Below are 21,112 nucleotides of genomic sequence, written 5' to 3' on the forward strand. Positions count from 1 at the left end.
AGCCTGCGCCGAGCCCTCCCGCCCGCCTGGGGGCGCTGTGGCTCGCCGGGCGCCGGCGGAAGTGACGCAGCGGGGCGAGCGGCGGCGGCGGCGGCGGGATGAACGCGCCTCCGGCTTTCGAGTCCTTCCTCCTCTTTGAGGGCGAGAAGAAGTGAGGGGCGGCGGGGGTCGGGGCGGAGACCCTGCTCGGGCCGCCGGGGGGGCGGGGGGAGGCCCGGGCTCCCCGTACGGCCGGCCTCCCGCCGGTCCCCCGCGGCCTCCCGGTGCGTATCCGGTAACGGCCCGCCTGTCTCCTCGCAGGATCACCATCAACAAGGACACGAAGGTGCCCAACGCCTGCCTCTTCACCATCAACAAAGAAGACCACACGCTGGGGAACATCATCAAGTCGTGAGCGGCGGCGGGGAGGGGAAACAAATTTTGGGGGTGTTTGGGGCTTTTTCCTGGGGAAATTGCGATAGCTGGTGTCAGGTCGGGCACCGCTGCCTTTAAAAACGAGGGCCCGGTCTCCACAGACGTTGATAATGCCCAGTGTGAAAGTATGGTGGCGGAGCCCAGCAGAAACATGGCTTTTAAAATTATTTTTTGTAGTACAGAAAGCATTTATACTTGTGCTCCATGGTTGTTCTGTTGCTCTTCCATTCCAGGCAGTTACTGAAAGACCCCCAGGTATTATTTGCGGGCTACAAAGTCCCGCACCCACTGGAACACAAAATTATCATCCGCGTCCAAACAACCCCCGATTACAGCCCCCAGGAAGCTTTCACCAACGCCATCACGGACTTGATCAGTGAGCTCTCCCTCCTGGAGGAGAGGTTCAGGGTAAGCGTGTTTCTTGTTTCTTTTGACCAAGCTTCTTGCAATTAAGAGTTAAACAGAGAGGAGTAGTGTATCCTAGAGTTGCTATTTTAGGTCAATAAATTCGTCAGAGCCCCGCGGCATTGCGTTGGGTCCTGTCAAGGCGTGGTGGAGCCTGGCTGCTCTGAAGGGTTATTTTCATGCGCAGCAAGGGTGCAGCGGGTGCTCTGTAGCTCCCTAGGTGCCCAGCGTTAGCACTGGCTTCTCACAGTCGTAGTGTAGAAGCCAATTTTCTGTTCTTCCAGGTGGGTTTTTTTTTTACTTCTGCCATAACTCTGGGACAGTGGTTTTTTGTTTTGACCACTTCTCACTGATTCTGCTCAACTGTGCAATGGTATTTATTTAGCCCAATTTTTGTGCCTCAAATCTGCCCGAAGGGTTATTCAGACAAAACTGGGGGCACTCTGACCAGGATACTGCCTGTGTAATGTTCTCTGAGCTGCCCGTAAAAGGTAACAGTGCATCACCTTTGTAAATAGGTTTTCATTATAATTTAAGTAGTATTTTTCTGGGTGGTGTAGAGATTTCCACTTTTTCGGGGTGGAAACCCTTGTGCCCTTATATTTCACAAAAGACTGTTATAAATGGTTAAAGGAACCTCCTCCCATTCTTGTCTTAGCGCATGTGTTTTTCTGTGTTTTACAGGTGGCTATTAAAGACAAACAAGAAGGAATTGAATAAAATCACCCCGTTTAGAGCGGACTGTACTTCTGATGCAGAATGATGCACCTTGTTACTTGAATGCTATATTTAAACCTCTAGTCATGGCAAATATGTTCCCCCTTGTCCCACTTATGATTAGTTTTTGACAGCAGCAGTGGTATTTTTGTGGTTGGTTTGTTGGTGGGTGTTTTGGTGGGGTTTTTTGGGTTGTTTTTTTTTGTTTGTGGGTTGGTAGTTTTTTTTAAATACCAGACAGGCACTTTGCCAAGAGGATGAATGTCTTGTTTGATTTGATGGATAAGGCACTAACATGATTTCTACTTTTTTAATTTGAGCCTTAAGGCAAATATTTGTACCAGGCTGTTGGGGAGTTTACTGTCAGTGTACTTCCAGAACAAGAAGCTGCTGAGTGACAACTCTCTGCTTTTCCTTTTCAAAAAGTCTAGGCACTGCCACCTGAACTGGTATTCTGTTTTATTAAGTGTCATTTCTATAAAACAAATGCACAAATTGTGAAAACTTACAGTAAAAGAAACCGGATGTTTACAATGACTTGATGAGTTTAACAAACTCTTACCTTTTTTTCTCTTGCACGTAATAGCTGGTCTAGAAAACTTCATGGTTACATGGGTAACAGTCACTAATACTGCACTATTTCAAAGCACGGGAACGAAACTCTGTTACAAGGAACTATGACTTCTTCCAAATTGCTGTTATGTTCACACTAGTTAGAACAACAAGGTAAGTAAAAGTAGGGTCTGATACCACATTGTTTATTAGGACTTCGCTCAGCTGCTCCCCGTTTGCTCGAAGCTCTGGCCACTTGAGAATCTACGAGGAGAACAGAGTTTGGGTGGGAAAGGAAGGGTGATACCATCTCTGAAAGTGGGAGGCTATTCATTACTGCAAGGCCTGGTTTGATGATTGGGTCTCTGGAATCCACTTCCCTACTGACCTGCGGAAGCTGAATAAAAGGTTCTTCCCCTTTCTGAGGGAGGTGGTGCAGGTTTATGATACTGCTCCTGACAGAGCAGGGCTTAATGATCAGAAAGGAAAAAATGAAAGCAGCTGCCCCTCTGCTGGCGGAACTGGCTGTTGTCTTGGGCAATACACTGCCGAAACGTTCATGGAACACTAGGTTACCTCATACCTGTATATGATGGTAGCTCAAGACCGGGCTCTGGAGTGAGCCTGTGAGTGGGTGTGCGATTGTCCTTTCAGCGCCTTCGCCATGCAAGGGAACAGTAACTGCCCAAAGGAGGACTGGCTCTGGTGGCCAGGGACATACCAAGCAAAAAAAAAAAAAAAAAAAAAGCGTGGCGTGAGCATACGAAGGAGCAAGCCCTTTCCTGCGTGCCGTACTGCCAGGGAACGGCCGCTGCAGCTTCCCTCCCCTTGGGCCATCGGGGAAATAGTGTCTGCATGCTTGTATGCTCGGGCTCTCCAGTTTAACCATCGATTTTTTACTGAGGGTCCTTCTGCTAGGAAAAGTTGCCAAGCTGCAGAATGCAGGAGCAAACAGAGGTGCTTTACAGCTCCTAATTCCTGTCACAGTTGTGTTTGCATGAGATTTGAAAGATGGTCTTGGTCACGGTCTGGAGATCGCTTTTAATTGCTTGTGCGTGCTATGTAGAGAAAACACTAGGCATGTTCTGGTATAAATCTGCTCAGGAGCCTCGGGGCAGCTGCCCCGGGGAGGGCCGGAGGCCCAGCTCAGCCCAAAGGGTAAGTGAGACCTACCTGCGTGGGAGGGATCCTCTTGTCCGAGCGTTTTCCCTTCGCAGAGCTCCATGCTGTCGTGTAGTTTGAGAGGTTGTACATCCACACATCTCCCTTCTCATCACCACAGAACACATAGTCTTTTGCTGTAAGACCAAAAGCAGCAGCTGGAAAATGAGTGTGGACCTGAGAGTCCCCACCTCTATAAAGCAAAGCCCAAGACAGTGCTGTAGGATCCCAGTGGAGGGTGTCATCTCTAGCACAAATATGTTAATCTACCTCACTCTGGAAAGCGCCTTGGTTCATTTAAAGATAGAGTAAAATAGCTGATTTATTAAGAAAGGCTAGTGGTAAACGTTTTTGCATTTCTTCTAACTTTTTCAGCCATTTTGGTTTTGGAAAATGGCAGTCAGATCAGGGTTGTTTATTCCTTGTTCGTCTTAAAAGCCAGCTGCCCTGGGTGTGGCATTCCTACCCCTTACAACAGCTGCAGTAAGCATTAAAATGGCTCTAGAAAAGCTACAGGGCCAAGTCATCAGCTCTACATGGAGACTGTACAAGGAAGACCATGTTGGCACTGTACAGTTGGTGTAACACCAAGCCTGAGCTGTTCCCCTGCTGTATGGCAGATAGTATAGCTGCATTTCTGTATTACTTATTTATATACAGCTGGTGCTGGGCTGGCACTGCCATGCAGGGAGCTAAGGGCTCTTGTGGCTTGCAGAGGGGAGACCAGACACGCTCACTCTGATGGGCACTGGACCGCAGGCCTCTGTCTCCAATGACAGGCTCCTCTGACAGGTGATGGGAGGCACACACAACTGGTCAAAGTAAGTCTTGACCCATCTCTGCTCCAGTGACTGGTGCAGCCTCGCTGCTTGCCCCAAGGCAGGGTGCCGCCTACCTGGGCAGGTGCTGAGCGTCAGGTACGACAGGTCTGTCGTGGACCACTCGAGCTCAGCTAGGATAACTGCAGCTACTGTTCGCTGATATCCTTTCCCCTTTGTATCAAAAGACCGACTCCAGCTCCATAAGTATATGCATCCCAGTTTAGAGCTCTTGGAAACTAGGGAAGAAAAATGGGAGAGGCTGTGTCAGTCGCTGAGAAGTGAAATGCCTCAAGACAAAGGCTGGCCTCTGGTGAAGGCAGTCCATCCAGAAGGTGGCTTTTAAGACGTGGGACCTGATACCAGCAGCAACTGTTTCCACCGCCTTTACCTTATTCCCCGATCACTGGCGGCTGCAGAGGCATTTTCAGTCCCATGCTTATGTTCCTGAACTGCAGAACAAGCATAAGCTACTCAAAAAGACCCAGCCCACACTTCAACCACGCTCCCAGATGTGGCAACCCCCAATTCCCCCGCAAAAAAAACACTGCTGCCACCAGCCCTCGAGCAGAAAGGGCCGCTCCTCCCTTCCACTTTGGCGCTGCTCAGCCAAGCATGCTCTTGGGGATGGGGCCACCTGATTTCCAGTCCTGCTCGGGTGGGTTTGCACCTCTAGCCCACATTTTAAGGAAGGTGACTCTGGGAGACAACTCCAGTCTGTGTAGCCCCTTCCCCCCCCAAAGAATCGATAAAAGAGGTAGTTACACCCCATTCTGTTCCTCTGCCCATCATGCTGGCTTCAGCCTGCCACGTGCTTTTTCTGGATTGGCCTATTGTGTTTATACTCACCAATGACATCATTGTTCAGAAAAGCCAAACCGTCGACCCTGTGAGATGTTGTCATGTCTCCATCCTCATCAGGAAACTGGAATATGGCTTCAAAAGGCCTAGAGTAGGGGAAGGGTGAAATGAGTCAAGTCCTGAATGGGCAGCAACAGCAGAAGGGTGCTCAGGTACAGAACCCGCAAGGAAAGTAAGTCAGGTGTTAGTCTCGTGCCAAACTCAGATGCTAATTCCCACTTGAACGTAGGCTTTCAGCCACCTGGCTTTATTAATACAGCAGAAGCCATTTGCTTAAGCGATTGCTGTTTTACTTCATCTGTTTTTGTAGGCATCAGGATTAGTGTATGTCAGCAGGGCACGACTTCACTTGCTTCCTTCTTGCGATTTTTTTTTCCTCTGTGCTCCCACAGAGTGCCAGTTTCCTGGGTAACCTCACGTACCAGCAGCAGGGTAGGCCTTGCTGCGAGACTGGAACTCGATCCAAGATTTTTACGCTCCCTTACACTACTTACGGGCCTAGCGTCCTGAAGTTTTAGGGTATCGTATTACACTCATGTCAGCCCTCCTGCAAAGCAGCCTGCAACACTTGTAGAGTGGAGCACCACTACAAGCTCAGGGCTGCTAGCTTGGAACACTCCTTTAGCATTATGCTAGGACTTCTCCTTGGCAATATGGGAAGGGGAGCATGTTTTAAGTTTGGAAAGACGTGCTGCTTTTCTTGCTCCGACCTCCCTCAGTTAGAAACAAAGCCTTTGCTAGAACTACCTGTTCTTGTTACGAAAAGTGAAGGCATGCCCCCAGCTTTTGGTTGTCACCTGCTTTTTTGTCCCTTATCCAGTTTTATATTCCAGGCAAAGCAGCCACCTTCACAGCCAGCCAGCAGGTACTGCTCTGGGCAGGTGGGGACCAGGGCAATCCGTAAGGGAATGGAGAGTGCTTCCAGCACCAGCAGCTGGCTAAAAAAAAAAAAGAAAATATAACAAACAGTCAAGTGGTGCTGCGAAGTGACAGTTATAGGCTCCTGGACTGGCCACATCTGGTTTTTGAACCTTTACCTTGCTTTGAAATTGTAGTCACAGTCTGGAATCCCAATATCCCAGAGTGCAATTCGCTTGTCATAGGATGCAGCTGTGGGACACAGAAGAGAAGCAGGTAGTGACACCGCTGCTCATCTGGCTCTTCTTGTGCTGGCTGGCAATTCTACCTGTGTCACAGGCTGTAACACTAAGCCTGTGGCATCAGAGAGCTCATGAAAGCACAGCAGCAGTCGCCAAGGCTTCTGACTCAACACCACTTCACAGACATTGTCAAACATGCACAGTCAGTAATTTGCAGTCTTATCCTGTGCTCTAAGAGGAGCAGATAAAAGAAAGTTTGTTTCCTGGTGTCCATTACCAAGTTGTGGCTTCACAAGGTCATTAATTAGTGCCCCTTTGAGGTCATGTTTCTGGTCATGGGTTCTAGTGGAATCTAAAACATGAGCTCCAACCTCTACTCCCAGGCAGACCCCATTTTATTCCACATATCCATGGCTTACTGTGTTCATATCCACAGCAGCTCCCTTTGGGAAAGTTAGGTGCTGGCGTGAAGTGTGAAAGACATCATCTTTGTCACCAAGCTGATATACTGGTATCAGAAACAATCCTAATAGATTACTCAGAGTAACCCGGAGCCCAATTAGATGGCACCCCTCAAACTCAGAGTAAACAGGTTAGTGTCCAGTCCCCAAAGACACATGCAAAGACTCTCACTTTACTACTATACATTTTTCTATGCAGTATAAGGAGCCTTGCTGTCCACACCATTATATGGATGTGCTAGCAACCTCCTTATCCCTCTAGGCTTCTGCTTTCTACATGCTTGGGCTTATTCTTGAAAACTATCCACTACAGACACCCACGTTTTAAAAAAATGCCACTTTCAATGGTTCACGTAGCACTCTAACCACTCCAGGATGTGCGTAATTGTAGGCAAGAGAAACAATGTCCTGTGGGCTGCAGGTGTGGTGTGAATGGCTCTAACAGCTTACCAAACAGGCCTGACAATGCGGCTGCAATTTGTACTATGGTTCATTTCCTACCAGGCTGTAAGCCTCAACCTCTGTAGGCCCTACTGTAGCAAAGCTCTCTTCTACGTCCTGAATAGGAGCAGAATAAAAATTTCTGACGAGGCACAGAACTCAAAAAAAAATTTTCATTTATTCAAAAGCAATTAAGCACATAGTTTTGCTCGTTGGAAAAAATGAAATCCAACAGCCCATTATACGCTGCATTGCCCCTGTTGCCATGCTCGATGAGAGCCCTGGCAGCTGACCGCACAATGCCTGGCCCCCAGCAGGCTGCTCTGGCTATCATTCTTCTTACTCATCCCTGCGGAACGGATCCACTACTGGGCTTGTTTGTGGCTAATGCGTGAGCGACAGCCACCCTGAGAGCTACCGAGAGAAAGACAGGAGCTGCTGCACCTCAGCTGAAGAGTCAGGCTCTGAGGCTGAAACAATTTGTACCTTCTGTAGATTACTGCCACATGAGACTAACAACACCCTCTCTATAGCATCTGTCCGTGCTTTGTGTGTGTGTTTGTGCTCCCTACCCACACCTGCTTGCACTGGTGACAATCCCCGTTGTTAAGGAAGCCCAGCCTTTTCTACATTAGGTATTAAAGCTAAGGAGATTCTGAACCAGACACTTACTAAAGAGGTGAGTTTCTTGAGTCGGGCTGAAGCAGACAGTAGCAATGGGCTTTTTATGAGCCTTTATCTCTCCGTAGCAGAAGTCAGCTGCCACATGGATCAGTTTGACGATACCTCTCCTCCCAGCAGCCGCCAAGATATTATGAGATTTCTTCCGACTGTCACTGATTACCATTGTGAGGGTTGTCCATGCAACACTGAAAAACTCCTAGGGTAGAAAGAAACCAAGAACAGCGTGAAAGAGAACAGCCAGCAGGATGGCTGTTAGCTCATAGATAAGACAACTATCACGAGAGCTGTTCGGGTGAAATGACACAACTATTTGAGCTGGAGCATCAAATCTCAAGAACACAAACTATCCCAATAAGATGTTTATTCCTCTGTGCCATCAAGCACTCTTAGCAGACTGAATACACGTACATATGCCTGCGTGAGGAGAAGAGAGGCAGACTAATGTTTTAAACTAATAAAAAAAATAAAACCAAACCAGGCTAAAAGGGTAAGTAAGAAATGTTTACTATCTATCTACATCCTTTCAAGACCTGTCCACGCTACTGCCTGAAACCCTTTCAGAACTGTTTGTAAGATATACTATGCACACATGCATGTAATTATAACGGACGATGGTATTTCCATTCGATGCTTACTCTTCCCGCTTGAAACCTACCTCTGTAGCCACCTTATACTTTTTCAGCACTGTCCCCGTCTCACAATCAATCAGACAGACAGATTCCCCTCCACATGTTGCCACAGTTCTGGAGGAGCTCACAATGGGATCTGAAAGATGAAAAGAACAGGTGAGAGGTTCCCAGGTTCATGGATAACACATGCAGACTGCAGCTTATCACTGCCTGGTGCTCTCCCAGTCTCCTGTTTTCAAAGTCAAAGAAGTATGTAAGCAAGTCTCTTCCTGACAACGGAGACTACAGCTTGAAAGAGCAGGGGTCTAACGCATGGAGTCCGCTGGGATTCCAGAGCCGGGTGGTTCTGGGAATCCTGCAAACCTCTTTAAGAGCTCACCTTTCCTGGCTCCACAGTCTAGCAATGGCTCGAAGACACAGGACCAGAGCTGCGTTTTAAAATCCTCGCGGCTGTTGCCTTTACTGTGACACTGAAGAAAATGCAATGGCTCTGCACTGACATCCTCCTACAATAAACCATCCACATTTAGAAAATTCATTCCCTGACAGCGGTTTGCCTGTGATTGCCTTGACAGATCCTCTACTGAACACAGCAATCTGAGTTAAACGGAAGTATTTTTCAGCCCTTCTGTGCTACAGAGAACTGGAGAGACTGAGGTGCCACCAATGCTCAAGACTCCTAAACCAGCAGGCAACTGTTTAGAAAAGATGTGCCCAGCAGACCCCACAGCGAACCCCGTTTCCTGCTGCAGAGAAATGTGAAAAACCCTTTAGATCCCACTGGTCTGAGCTGAGGGGGAAACACCTTTCCCCATGCAGCCATCAGTTTGACCCAAGAGCAAGTCACGCCAGTCCCTTTTCTAAGAACAGGCTTTCAGAGCACCACCTCAGAGCACTGGTCCATCCATCCCCTGCAGGAGATTCACTGTCTCCATGGGGGGCCTTCCCTGATGCCTCTGAAAGATTTAAAACAACAAAAGAAACCCTAAACCAAAACCGGTAACTCACAATGTATCTGGCCAATTATGAGCTCCAAGCTGTGTAGAGCTCTGATGAAATCTGAATGCAGCTCCTCCCGCTAAACCAAGAGGTCAAAAGCCAGTCCCAAGGGAGCTGATGAACATACCTTGCCCTTAGAGTTCTTCACTGGGGTCAAGCTAACAACTCCATTGTCCTGCTCCTGGCTTTTCTGTTCCCCTGTCAGCTGGCTGGACCTTCTGTTGCTTTGCCCCTTGGGAAACTGCTCTCCATTCTTTTGTGTCCCTTCAGCTTGCTGCTCAGGGGTTGCCTCTTTGGCTGGCTGGTTCGATGTTCTTGGTTTATCAGGAGCTGGGTCATCCTGCGCATGACTGGACTTTCTGGGATTAACTACAGCCTCCTCCTCAGTGTTTGCCTGGGACTTGGACCTCTTGTTTCCAGAGCCTGGCTTTGAATGATTTCTTTTCCTCTTGCTGGGCGTTACCGTGACCTGTAAGGCATGTTGTCAGTTTCTGCAGAAAGTTTCTAGCTTCCCTAAGAAGTGCAGATGATTTGTAAATCAGAGATATTAATTATTCAAATGCAAATACCCTCCCACGGTTACAGACTGGGTTCCAAGAATCAGACAGCCCAGAGCTGCAGAGTTCCTAGAGGCAGAAGCTAATGAAAAAAATAATGCAGCCAGCCTCATTTTCATCTCCCTTCCCTTGTCCCAGTTCCTTGCAATTCACATATGATGCAGAAAAACAAATCCGGCCACAGACTGAGGGGGTTCAGTCTGCAGCCGTTTCAAAGAAGGCAAGCACCATCACAGTCTGGCCATGCATCAGCCCAGTCCTCTCATTAAAAACACCCCTTCCTCAAAGGAGAGGTGGAGTCAGTAGGACTATACTCATGGAATCTTTTGGGTTGCCTGTGAGAATGGAAGCACACTCCTCTTGCAGCTGTTGAACACAGGCTGCAGCCTGAGACTGCCCCTTCAGTTACCAAAGGGTCGTAAATGTAAACTGACAAGTGCTACTGAAATCGTAAGAAATAAGAAGGACATTGTTAATGTAACTGGAAAAATCACCTACCTGACTCAGGTCCTCTGCAGTTTCGCTAGGGCTTTCTGTACTGTCTTCCTCATTTTCATCCATCTTTTCCTCTGGTTCAGGATCTGTGTTTAACTCCAGACCCAGTGAGTACGCCAGAAACTCTTCTGCAATCATTTTCACCTTAGAAGCAAATTTGTGGATGTATTAGGGGGGGAAAAAAAAAAAAAAGACAAAAACGCAACAGCCGTCAAACTCTGATGTGTAATGACAAGAGCTGCTTTGCTGAGTTTTTACTGAAATTCATGTAGAATAGTGGAAGCAGATATAAGTGATGGAGGAGTCTTCAGCTGACAGCCTGGCAGGCCAAGTCCTCTGCTGCCATTGCATGACCCAAGAACTTAACTTTGTCATGGCCATCCAGGGTACACATTTGTGAAAACAACAGCACAGCAATGAAACAAGTCAAAGGAGAGATGGGAATGTGTGCACATCCAATTAAAACATTCGTTAAAAACTAAATGGTATCTTTCCCCACTGGGAGTAACTACAGTTCTGCCATTTTCTTTTCTTTTCTCCTTTCATACAGCTTCCATCAAGAGTTTGCCATTAGAATTATTTGCAAATAAATAAGTACTAAGGATACTTTTACTAATTAACAAGACTGCAGTATTATTATTGCTTATGAATTAAAAACAGTGTTTAACGACAGTCATTGCAACTTGGTGTACACTTACTCCTAGTGCTTCTGCAACTGCTTAACAAAGCAGTGAAGAAAACCAGAAAAAAAGTGATACAACCTGTCTACAAGAGCCCTGATACCCTTGAACCCAAATCCACAGAGCATTTTAATCAAATCCATTCAGAATCAGGCTGCAGAGCTCTTGCCTGAAGGACGGAAGGGTAAGTGAAATGTAACCTACCCGCCAGCGGGTGAATTCACTGAGTGAGCTGGGTCCATATACGACATTGGTTTGTACTGATTTCAGGAACTTTTTCTTGATGGACTTCACTTGCTCAGCTGTGTATTTCTCAGGAAGTTGGTCACGGAAGAATTTTTCCCAGTGAGCAGTAACCTAGGCAGAAAGACTGAGTTTATTCAACAGAATACTACGGAAAACCAGAGCAGAAAAGCACAAGAATACTTGTGAAAGCATTTAAGAAGCTGCCAAGTCTGAGGTGCTGCTAGCTACGATGGCACTGATTCCATTTATTTTATCAGTGTTCAAACAACAACTTCAGCTAACAAGAAATCTAATTCCTCTGAACCGAGCTTAAATGAATGTGGCTCAGCAGACACCGTCAACACGGACCCAGAGCAATGCCTGATTTCACACCTCTGGAACCACAGCAAATGGTCTTAAGGAGTTAGTTAAGATCAACTATCTAGAATATAAATGGTACTATTTGTGCAGTACTGCACAAAACCCCCCCTTTTTCGTAACAGAACAATAATTTTGCTCAAGATCACAACATGCTTCATGGGGACAATCTGTCAGGAGCTAAACTGCATATGTGAGTGAGTGAAAATACAGTTCCAAACACACACAGCTGAAGAAGAAAGAACAAATCCTTGTTTCTGATGTATGCTGGAAAAAGCAAGTTTATCCTTAGCTTGGTTTTGTGCTCCTCACTCCTGGGGCCAGAACACTAACACAAAATAGATGGGGAGGTGTATGCAACTGTTATGTCAGCACCAGGCTTCTTCCATTTTTGAATGATGATTGGAGTGACCTGAAAAACTAGAGGGTCAGATGCAGACCTTGCTGGCCCTGCTCCTGTGATTTAAACCAAAGGCAGAAGTTGGCTGCACAGAACAGGTAGAGCAAATGCAATCAGTGACCAGAGAAAGCAGCAGGGAGACATTTCCGAGGTGGCCCATGCTGCAGGCTGTGCTCATATGCTACCAGAATTATTATTAACCATTTGATGCTTGTTTGAAACTCTGTCATTAAACCCAGCACAGTATTTAGTTACTTCTCAGGTGTTTAGAGATTAAGAAAATATAACACATCTTACCTTGCTGGTGAGCTTACGACTGTTGACACGCCTCACATGATTAGCCAGTTTGGTTATATCCTTGCCATTGAGTAGCCGAAGATTTTGCAAAAGGAACATTACTTTATAGTCATCATTGAGCTAGAAAGAGAAGACATTGGAGTTACAAAAACTGTACACATGGTACTTGCTTTACCTTTAGTCCTTTATTAAAATACAGCCAAGGATAAGAAGAATATATTTAGTCAGGAAAAAAGCATTTCATAAAGTCTTCTCAGCATTTCTGACTTGAATATACCCTTTAGTGGTAAATTAACCTTTTCTTATGAGTTGGGATCTTAGCCTGCAGACAAAAGACCTGCCTCCCGCTTACGCAATACTAACATCCAACACAAGGTGGTAGCAGTGTAGCCAGGCTCATCTGCTCCGGCCCCAGAGCAATGCAGGGTATTTTGTTCACACCCTTTAACTCCGAGTGAGCATCTAGTGCAGAGGAAGGTCTGCCCTGGCTACAGTAAACGAATACCAGCAGGGCTGCTTTGGGTCAGGTGCGGTTTAGGTCAGACCAGTTCCCCACCCCAGTTTACCATGCAGCCATACATATACTTCTGCCAGCATGCAACAGCATCTGGGGACGGTGATGGTGGCTGATGCCAGTTTAAAGCACAAGTAAAATTACAGTTTCGGATGCTTGAACTGTAGAGTCAGAAAAGCCTCTTGGGAGAAGTCAGAAAATCTAAACTAGACTAATCACCAAGTTTAACCCCTCATGAGAGGGCCAAGGCTGCTCTTCCAGAGCACAAGGGGCACTAAAACGAACACATAAGGAGGACATTTCTCCACAGTCATTACTATGTTTTACAGAAGCATGAGTGTAAGATATCCTGCCTGGTAAGCTACCTAAGATGGGACTCTGGCATGGAGAATCAGGAGTTCAAGACAGCCAGATTTTAATATCTGAGTGGTTTTGGGCAAGTCACTTCTGCAGATTGTAAAATAGTGGCACAAAATGGTGAAGGGCTGCAAAAAAGACTGGCTGCTTCCTCGGATGCCCTAACGCTTGCTGCCTAAGAACAATATAGAAGAACCAGGCATAACTGCTGTTTGTTTCACCCTCTATTTAACGCTTAGCTTGAAAGGTTGGGAGGTAACTCACTGTCAAGTACACATTGTTCTCGTAGGTTAGCTCCTCGAGCAGAGGGAACTGTTTCAGAGCAGTTACATCTTCCAGTTTGTTGTTGTTGCAGTTTAGGACACGCAGATCAGGCAGGGTTAGACTGTTGGGAAATTTGTCCAGTAAATTATCAGAGAGATCTAGTTTCTGCAGATGCCTCAGACGGGAAAACAAACGCGGGTCTAAGTCTCCAGTCTTCAACTGCAGCTTGGACAGGCTGAAAACAAAAGGGAACATGAACTATCTGCAGTTCTTTGGAAAAACAAGTGTGGCTTTCACAGGATACAAGATCCCACCTGGTGGCACCACTCAGTCTAGCAGAACTCACTGGGTAAATCTGACTAAACCTGCTTTTTCTTGTCTGCAGCATTCTGGACTGCAAGCACACATATGTGGAAAAGATGCTGTGTCTGAGCTAACAGACACCATCAGAAGCTTAAAGTCTACCAAAGTATTCACAGTACAATTAACCTGCAATACAGATAAACTGCCTATGGGTAACAGAGCTGGCTGTGAGCAGCGAGTCACTGGGAAAGTTCTTGTTCACAGAAAAAATCACTACACCGCTAAGAATTTTGGTCTTTCATTCCTTTGCAATGTAAATTCAACAACACAAGCTGTGGCAATACAAGACACTTATTCACTGCACCATCAGTCTACCCTGTCCATAGAATACACTAGATTTGTTATTTCACTCATCTCACAACTGGTATAAGAAATATAAGACTACAGTGATTCCAAAAGGCTAGCCCCGTCCTCCCCGTCACGCCATGCTGATGCTTGCACTCACACAACGATGCCGCAAATTGGATAAGTTTGCTGATCTGGCTCAAAACTTTTCTTCTCTGCATTAGAATTTAAGTTCGGGCCAAGTACAGAGGAGGCGCCCAAGTCATTTGGCTGTTTCCAAAGAACTAACTTCATAAAAAAGTGTCATTTTTCCATTTCTTTTCTAGTGATTTTTGCTGCAGAAACTTCCAGCGGCAAATATGGAAATCTGCCTAACAAAATCCCAAGGCTGCCACCAAAACGGAACCATTCTGTCCTGAAAGAAGAAATGCTACAATATTTGTGAGGCAAAAAAAAATATAAAATGTTTTCTCTGTAAGAAAGTGAAAACTGCACATTATAAGAAGGGTCATTTGGATTAGATCATTTAGTTTTGCTCCAAAGCGAGCTTCTAGCCCTGGTAGCCAACAGCTCTTGAGGACAAAAGCCTGAGCTCCTTTAACAAACAGACTCTCCACCTCTAAGGATTAGGAAAAGAAGGCCTTTTAAATATAAATGAAGTGTGAATAAACAAGGTAAATAAACTTAGGAAGCAAGACAACTCCTCCTTCACTTGTCTTAGAAACCTAAGCAGCCAGTCAAAGCATGTAAGAAAGTTTGATGAGAATTCAGCTGGCTGCAAAGCTGAGTGTGACTACTGTGTCATTTGGGGAGAAGCTCAACAGAGTGTTCTCCAAATGGACTTTCTGAAATACAAACCTTCAAAATCACAGTACGAAGCTGTATGGAAAAAGCCACGCTCTAGAAATTCACTCCTTCAAACATCTCAGCACCAGTTTGTACCCTAATTACTGCAGCCTATACTCTTCAGGTAAATTTTTGAGTTTCTCTCTAAAAACAATTAGTTTAGCACAAGAGAAACTAAAAGAAATAACTTTAAAGGGTACGTATGAAGCCCAGAACTCTTACATCAGCAACAAAAACAACAAAGGCGCCAGCCAGAAATTGGCTAGCTGAGTCACTCAGCTTGACCAGTTCTGGAATAGCAAAATTCCATTGTATTAAACATTTGGAAAGACACACATTTTCAATGACCTCTGTTAAGGATCTGAGCAACAAAACTGTTTTTAGTGGTTTCTAAGTATTTCAGAGTTCATTCTCCCTCTCTGCAATGTTTGAGGTACCAACATAATTGGATTTAGAGGAGATGGAAAGTGATGGAGGGAGACTAAAAGATAGGGGAAATAATGCCAAAAATATTTTTAAAACTCTCTAAAAACAAGGCCAGAAAAGATTCTTTTCTTCGCATTAAGCAATTGCTAGCAAAGACAGAAGTGTTTTGGGGGTAGGGAGTATATCTTGGGGCTGGGAAATCAGGACCCAGCCTTAAGCAGTTTTACAGAAAGAAGGTGGCAGCATATATACAATATAAATGGTGAAAAGAGGTGGTAACTGCTGATAACTTGTCTAGTGAATGCAGTTCCGCTAGCGCTCACTGATCCTGCATTGAGAATGCCATCTCCCGTTCTGTGCTTTGTAACTGACCCTCTTTTTTCAGTAAAAATGCTTAGGGGAAGAAAGACAAAAAAGGGATGGCCCAGGCTGAATTCAGCTGGAATTTTCCATGGGCCTGTTTGCACTTACTTCAGCGTCTCGATCTTTCGGAGCCTCGTAGATCTTGGAACTGCTCTTTCCAAAAGAAGTTCTGTAGTAATTTTTGACATTTTTAATCTCCACCCCTCTGCTGGAATCACTGATCAGTCAGCTGTAAGATCTCTTCTTGTAACCTTCCTGGTAAAACAAACAGGAATAAGGGGAAGTCCCTTTAACTGACTTCAAAAGGGGGGAAAAAAGAAGTAGCAAGGTTACCTCCTAATTTTGCTGCTGTGTTTGAAGTCGTCTTTTTTACACAGTTGAAATGAAAATACCAGAGATTGTGATTACACTGGGTACACGCTCCCAACACACTAACCCGACCCATCCCCAAAACAACAGTGATACGTGTCTCAGCTATTAAAGCGACAGACTTGCTGGGGATGAAAGTTGTCCACGGTGTGACGGCACTCGGGACTAGGACAGTCTCACCGTTATCTATTTGTACCTCTCTTGAGCAACAGGGCTGTGCTCCAAGAACTCTGGCATGCTTTCAAATAAACAGCAACAGTAAGAATAAATACACCTGTTGTGAATGTCTTCCTCCCAAGGAAATGACACAGTGCACTCACTGGCCTGACCAGATGGGATAGACCCTTGGCTGACAACTTCTACATTCCCTAAGATTTTGGAAAACTGAATTAATTACCAGAAATATAAATACCCACTAGTCAAAAACATAATTTCCTCACCAAGGCAAAAAATCAACAGCATTCTGTACGTTATTGGTAATTAACAAATGTCTTCATGCATCATTGCAGATAGGAAAGTACACGCACACACACAGATACACTGATATTTAGAATAACAACACTGATAGGGCCAAAACAGCTTCATGAAATTACTGGTTCGTGGCTTACCACCCTTTCTGACACAGATTCCAAGAGAGGGAAATAAAAGAGAAAAGAGCTCCGAGGCCATGCTCGCTACTGTCTTTTTGTGTTAGTCTCACCGCTGCCTAAACACCCCTCCAGTAAATCACGAGGAACACGCGAGGCACTAGGCTGTCCTTAGGCTTGACTTCAGCACCATAACATGCCTACAGCACCTGGACCATTGGGTTTGATGAGCAACCGGGCACTGCTTTGTTAACGCCTGTAAGTAAGGGGGCTCCTTCACGTATGGAGTATTTTATACCAGCGCAAAGAGCACTGAGCCTGAAAAACAGTTTGAACAGCAGCTGTTTAGGTTTTGATCCTTCAAGCGATAGAGCTGTCATCCAAAGCCAAACCGCCGGATCAGGCCCTTACCTGCTGAACCTAACAAACCTCCTGAAGCTCTCTAAGAAGAATTTTATGCCGACGACTGTGGATGTTGCCCTCACCCTCTTTTTGACCACACCAACACCTCAAACACGGCCGTGCCACCCGTGATTCACGGGGGCTGCAGGGAAGACCACGACATAGCAGGGCCCCATGGCGGCAGGCGATGCTGCAGAAGACACGCTCGTTCACCCCGGGGCCTGGCAAGCCCCGCAACCCAGCCCAACCGGGAACCACCGCCAGCAGCGCCCACCGACCCTCCTCCTGCTGCCCCGCAGCAGCACCTCTCGAGGCCGGCAGGCCCGCAGCAGGGTGTCAATTCAGGCCAGACTAACCCGGCAGAGATTAAAACGAGTTGAGTTTTAACTCCCCCAGGCCCGCTGAACCGCCGCCTCGCCTCGAGTGGGGAGAGCCGGCCGCCGCACGAGGCCCGCGGCACTACCACCGCCATGCTGGGCGTGACACCGATGCCGCCGGCCTGTCAGCCCACCGGCGGTCGGCCTCCGGGCTGCGAGGCAGTCCCGCCGGGCCCTCCGGCGGCGGCGGCAGAAGCCCCGGGGCCGTGCCCGGGCCACTGGGCACCGGCTGCTGGGCGCAGGCCGCGGCACCGCCCGCGTGCATGGAGGGACAGCGGCGCTGGGCTTCGCGCCGAGGCGGCCGGGACGCGGTCGCCGCCTCACGTTGCCCCAAGCCCGGAGGACGCGGTGAGTGGGCCGGCACGGCCGCGGCCTAAGGCGCCCCCACGGGGGGTGTGCGCTGGGCGGCGAGACTACAACTCCCAGCAGCCCCCGCGGCGCGCCCTGGCCCAGCACCGCTGCTCGGCGCCGCGGGGGCTGCTGGGAGAGCGAGTCCGTGTTCCTCCCTCCGTCCGTTCCCCCCCCCCACCCGACCGACCGGCTGCGCGGCCTGGGCCGAGCCCGTGTGTGCGTGTGTGTGTGCGCGTGTGTGTGTGCGTGTGTCGCCCCGCCGCCGCCCCCGGCCGCCCCGCTCCCCTCACCTGGAAGCGAGTCGGGACGCGGCGGCGGGAGGAGGAGAAGAAGGAAGGGGGAGGTGGGCCGTATCCTCACAGCGCAGCCGGCGGGGATGGAGGCGGCGGGCGGCGGCGAAGGGCCGGGCTGCGGCTGCAAGGGGATCCGCTCCTGCCTGCTCTGCGAGGGGCCCGCGCAGGCCGCTCCGCCCCCGCAGGTACCGGGGAGGGGGCGGCGGGGCGGGACCGGGGGGAAGGCGGGGCTGGGGGGGGGGCGGGGGGCGCCTGCCATGTTCCCCTCGGGGCGGGGCGGGAGCTCAGCGCCTACGGGGGCTGCGGGGACCGCCCCCCCCCCGCACCCCCCACGCCGGGGAGGGGTGCCCGGCTTCCCGCGGGGGCTGCAGGGCCCGTGGTGGCGGTGCCGAGCCCCCCAGGGCCGGGCCCGGGTCCTCCCCTGGGTGTCTGTGTGAAGAGCCCGCATGGCTTCGCCTGACCAAGGTTCCAGGTGCACGCAGCAACCTCACAGATCAAGCCAGACCTTACCTGAGTTTCATACGTGAAGACAAGACAGGTTCGCTGCAGCTTAGCCTTCTGGCCTAGGTGATTTTTATCAACTTTTCTCATCCAACATTTATTGATATGACAAACCGTATCTCTACAGCCAGCCTGAGGAACACCAGCCATTAATCTCCTCATACATTTGGCACTGAGGATCATCTCTTCTTCCCTGTCTTTGCAGGATAAAGATGTTACTAGGAAAGAAAAGTGGCTTCAAGCAAGCAACACAGTAACGCTGGGACTCTAAAAAAAGCAGGGAAGAGTTGTTCCCTAAAAGCAGCTATAAAATTTCTCATGTCTACAAGAATCCTGTACAGACAGTTTTCATGCTGCAGCATCAAAGCTGCAGGGGTAAATCATGGAAATACCTTATCTTGCTAAGTTCCCCACACACATTCTTTTCTCCTCCGTTATTTCCACAGGGAGAAGATAATTTCACTTACTGTCCAGCATCAGGCCTAGCTAAAGGAAATGAGCACTTAGAATTTGCTGGCTGGGCATTTCCATTTCCAGGGGTGTTTCTGATGGAGGAGTTCATTAGCGAAGATGAAGAATCTGAGATAGTTGAACTGATGGATCGAGATGACTGGAAACCGTCACAGTCTGGCCGAAAGAAACAGGTTTGACTTCAGAAGCATATTTGTTCTTAGATCCCTCTGGAAAAGGAAAGCTAATTTCAGTTAAAACACAGAATATTTAGACGTTTCATCAAATGTTTTTCTGAATGTTCTCAGTTTTTCCTGAAATCAGTTACAAGAATTAGTTGTCATTAAAGTCAACTTGTTGCAAAAATATGTGATAGTCACAAAAAACGGTATTTGATGGTACATGTTCAGGCATTAAAGTTCACACAATCTCCAAGTGAAAGTAGTGGGTGTTTTGGTTTGTTTTTACTTTACAGGAGAGAAATCTAATTCCAGAGAGATTAATGTAGCTTCGCTGAGTCCTTTTGCAACCTAGTAACCAGGTCACTGGAATAGAGGGCAAGAGAACTCAAAAGTCTTGACCGTGAGCCCTGTGGGGATCGCAGCCCTTCCAGAAAGACTTGGCCTAGATTTTTCCCTAACACTAGGTTTTCCCCCACCCCCTCTTCTTTTCCAACAGGACTATGGACCCAAAGTGAACTTCAAGAAACAAAGGCTGAAGGCTGGCAGCTTTACTGGTTTGCCAAGTTTTAGTAAAAAGATTGTGGCACAAATGAACGCCTGCTCTGTACTAGGTGGTTTCCTACCTGTTGAACAATGTAATCTGGACTACATGCCAGAAAGAGGTTCTGCCATTGACCCACATTTTGATGACTGGTGGCTTTGGGGAGAGCGTCTGGTTAGCTTAAACTTGCTCTCAAAAACAGTGCTATCCATGTCTTGTGATTCAGTGGACAGCATCCAATTATTTCCCACTTTCGGTAAAGAAAATGGGGAATTAAGTCCCCCTGGATCTTTTACACAGACGTCAGCATGCAAAAATTCAGGCGAAGAGGGAATCAACAGCATTTTGTCCCCAAGGTTTGTTCCAAGTAAAGAGGTGACTGTTGCCATTCACTTACCCCGAAGGTCTCTGGTGGTGCTGTACAGTGACGCACGGTACAAGTGGAAACACGCGATTTACCGCAAGCATATAGAACATCGGCGAATCTGTGTCACGTTCAGGGAGCTGTCTGCAGAGTTCAGCGCCGGAGGAAGGCACGAGGAACTGGGTAAAGAACTGCTAGAAATAGCTCTTTCATTTCAAGGAAGACCAGTGTGATCAGCAAGAGGAAGGCAGAATTGCATTTTGTTAGGAAATTTGAAAAATAAAGTACAGAATTTGTGCAACTCGCTTTATTTCTGAAGTGCACGTAAGGAACCAGGTGTGTACAGAGATAAGCTCAATCAAATGGAAACTTAACAAAGAGAAATAAGGGAGTGCAAGGAAGGGATGGGCTGCCTGTTTCTTCAAAGGCTCTCCTGGGCAGTGGGAGGGTTTAGGCAAAAGTCAGATACTAGCTGTTGTATTCATTAGCTGTATTGTAACAAAATGCAAAAAGCAAATAGTCAGTTCTTAAAGACTTAAATTAAACTAAGAAAGAAACTTAGAATCATTAAGCTGTATTCAGCCCAAGATTCAGCCCAAGCCCTGCAGCAGATTTTAACCTTTCCTGGCCCAGGCTTGGTTCTGTCATCCTGCTTTTAGCCTTGCACTGTGCTGCAGGGCACAACTATCCTCTCACCCTCCCTCAGCTAGGTCCTTTAGAGATAGGCTCTCCAGGGGAGGAGGGTAAGCAAGCGTCTCTCCACAGATAGTACAACACACAGAGAACTAATTAAAGTAATTACCCTTTGCTGAAGATTCATGCTCTGACAGTGAGGATTAATCATAAATACTGTGTGTGACCTATATCAAAGAGCAGCAATTGCAGAAGGCCGATGCCTGCTCTTCTGCAGAGACAGCTTGGACAGAGTTCAGACCAAAGACTTGCACAGACTGTGCTATTTTCTGATCATTTGTCATCTCTGAACCCCGCTGTCAACTCTCAG

At 47.5% G+C, this 21,112-nt stretch overlaps 3 protein-coding genes across 6 annotated transcripts; 2 read left to right on the top strand and 1 right to left on the bottom strand.

Annotated features, from left to right (window-relative positions):
• The first annotated feature begins 25 nt into the window (after positions 1-25).
• On the top strand, positions 26-2,073 carry POLR2J (RNA polymerase II subunit J). The gene is made up of 4 exons (XM_064468324.1): positions 26-151; positions 301-390; positions 648-822; positions 1,504-2,073. Exons 1-4 carry the CDS (start codon positions 99-101, stop codon positions 1,537-1,539), a joined length of 354 nt encoding a protein of 117 aa, XP_064324394.1. The 5' UTR covers positions 26-98; the 3' UTR covers positions 1,540-2,073.
• LRWD1 (leucine rich repeats and WD repeat domain containing 1) lies at positions 1,972-18,186 on the bottom strand. Its single transcript, XM_064468319.1, has 16 exons — positions 18,069-18,186; positions 15,801-15,947; positions 13,410-13,644; positions 12,275-12,394; positions 11,179-11,331; positions 10,298-10,438; positions 9,370-9,711; positions 8,623-8,749; positions 8,270-8,379; positions 7,603-7,810; positions 5,966-6,038; positions 5,726-5,866; positions 4,917-5,014; positions 4,145-4,306; positions 3,262-3,386; positions 1,972-2,352 (listed from the first exon to the last, which is right to left on the bottom strand). Exons 2-16 carry the CDS (start codon positions 15,878-15,880, stop codon positions 2,212-2,214), a joined length of 2,256 nt encoding a protein of 751 aa, XP_064324389.1. The 5' UTR covers positions 15,881-15,947; positions 18,069-18,186; the 3' UTR covers positions 1,972-2,211.
• Positions 17,374-20,411, top strand: ALKBH4 (alkB homolog 4, lysine demethylase). 4 transcript variants are annotated; one of them, XM_064468320.1, is made up of 3 exons: positions 17,374-17,775; positions 19,019-19,216; positions 19,701-20,411. In XM_064468320.1, exons 1-3 carry the CDS (start codon positions 17,521-17,523, stop codon positions 20,340-20,342), a joined length of 1,095 nt encoding a protein of 364 aa, XP_064324390.1. In that variant the 5' UTR covers positions 17,374-17,520; the 3' UTR covers positions 20,343-20,411. The 4 variants fall into 4 exon arrangements, with proteins under 4 accessions (XP_064324390.1, XP_064324392.1, XP_064324391.1 ...); XM_064468322.1 differs by lacking the exon at positions 17,374-17,775 and adding an exon at positions 18,123-18,256 and having other exon boundaries at positions 18,778-19,216; XM_064468321.1 differs by lacking the exon at positions 17,374-17,775 and adding an exon at positions 18,128-18,256.
• The last annotated feature ends 701 nt before the right edge of the window (positions 20,412-21,112 follow it).

This window comes from Phalacrocorax carbo, chromosome 17 (genome assembly GCF_963921805.1).
Source record: "Phalacrocorax carbo chromosome 17, bPhaCar2.1, whole genome shotgun sequence".
Lineage (NCBI taxonomy): Eukaryota > Metazoa > Chordata > Aves > Suliformes > Phalacrocoracidae > Phalacrocorax > Phalacrocorax carbo.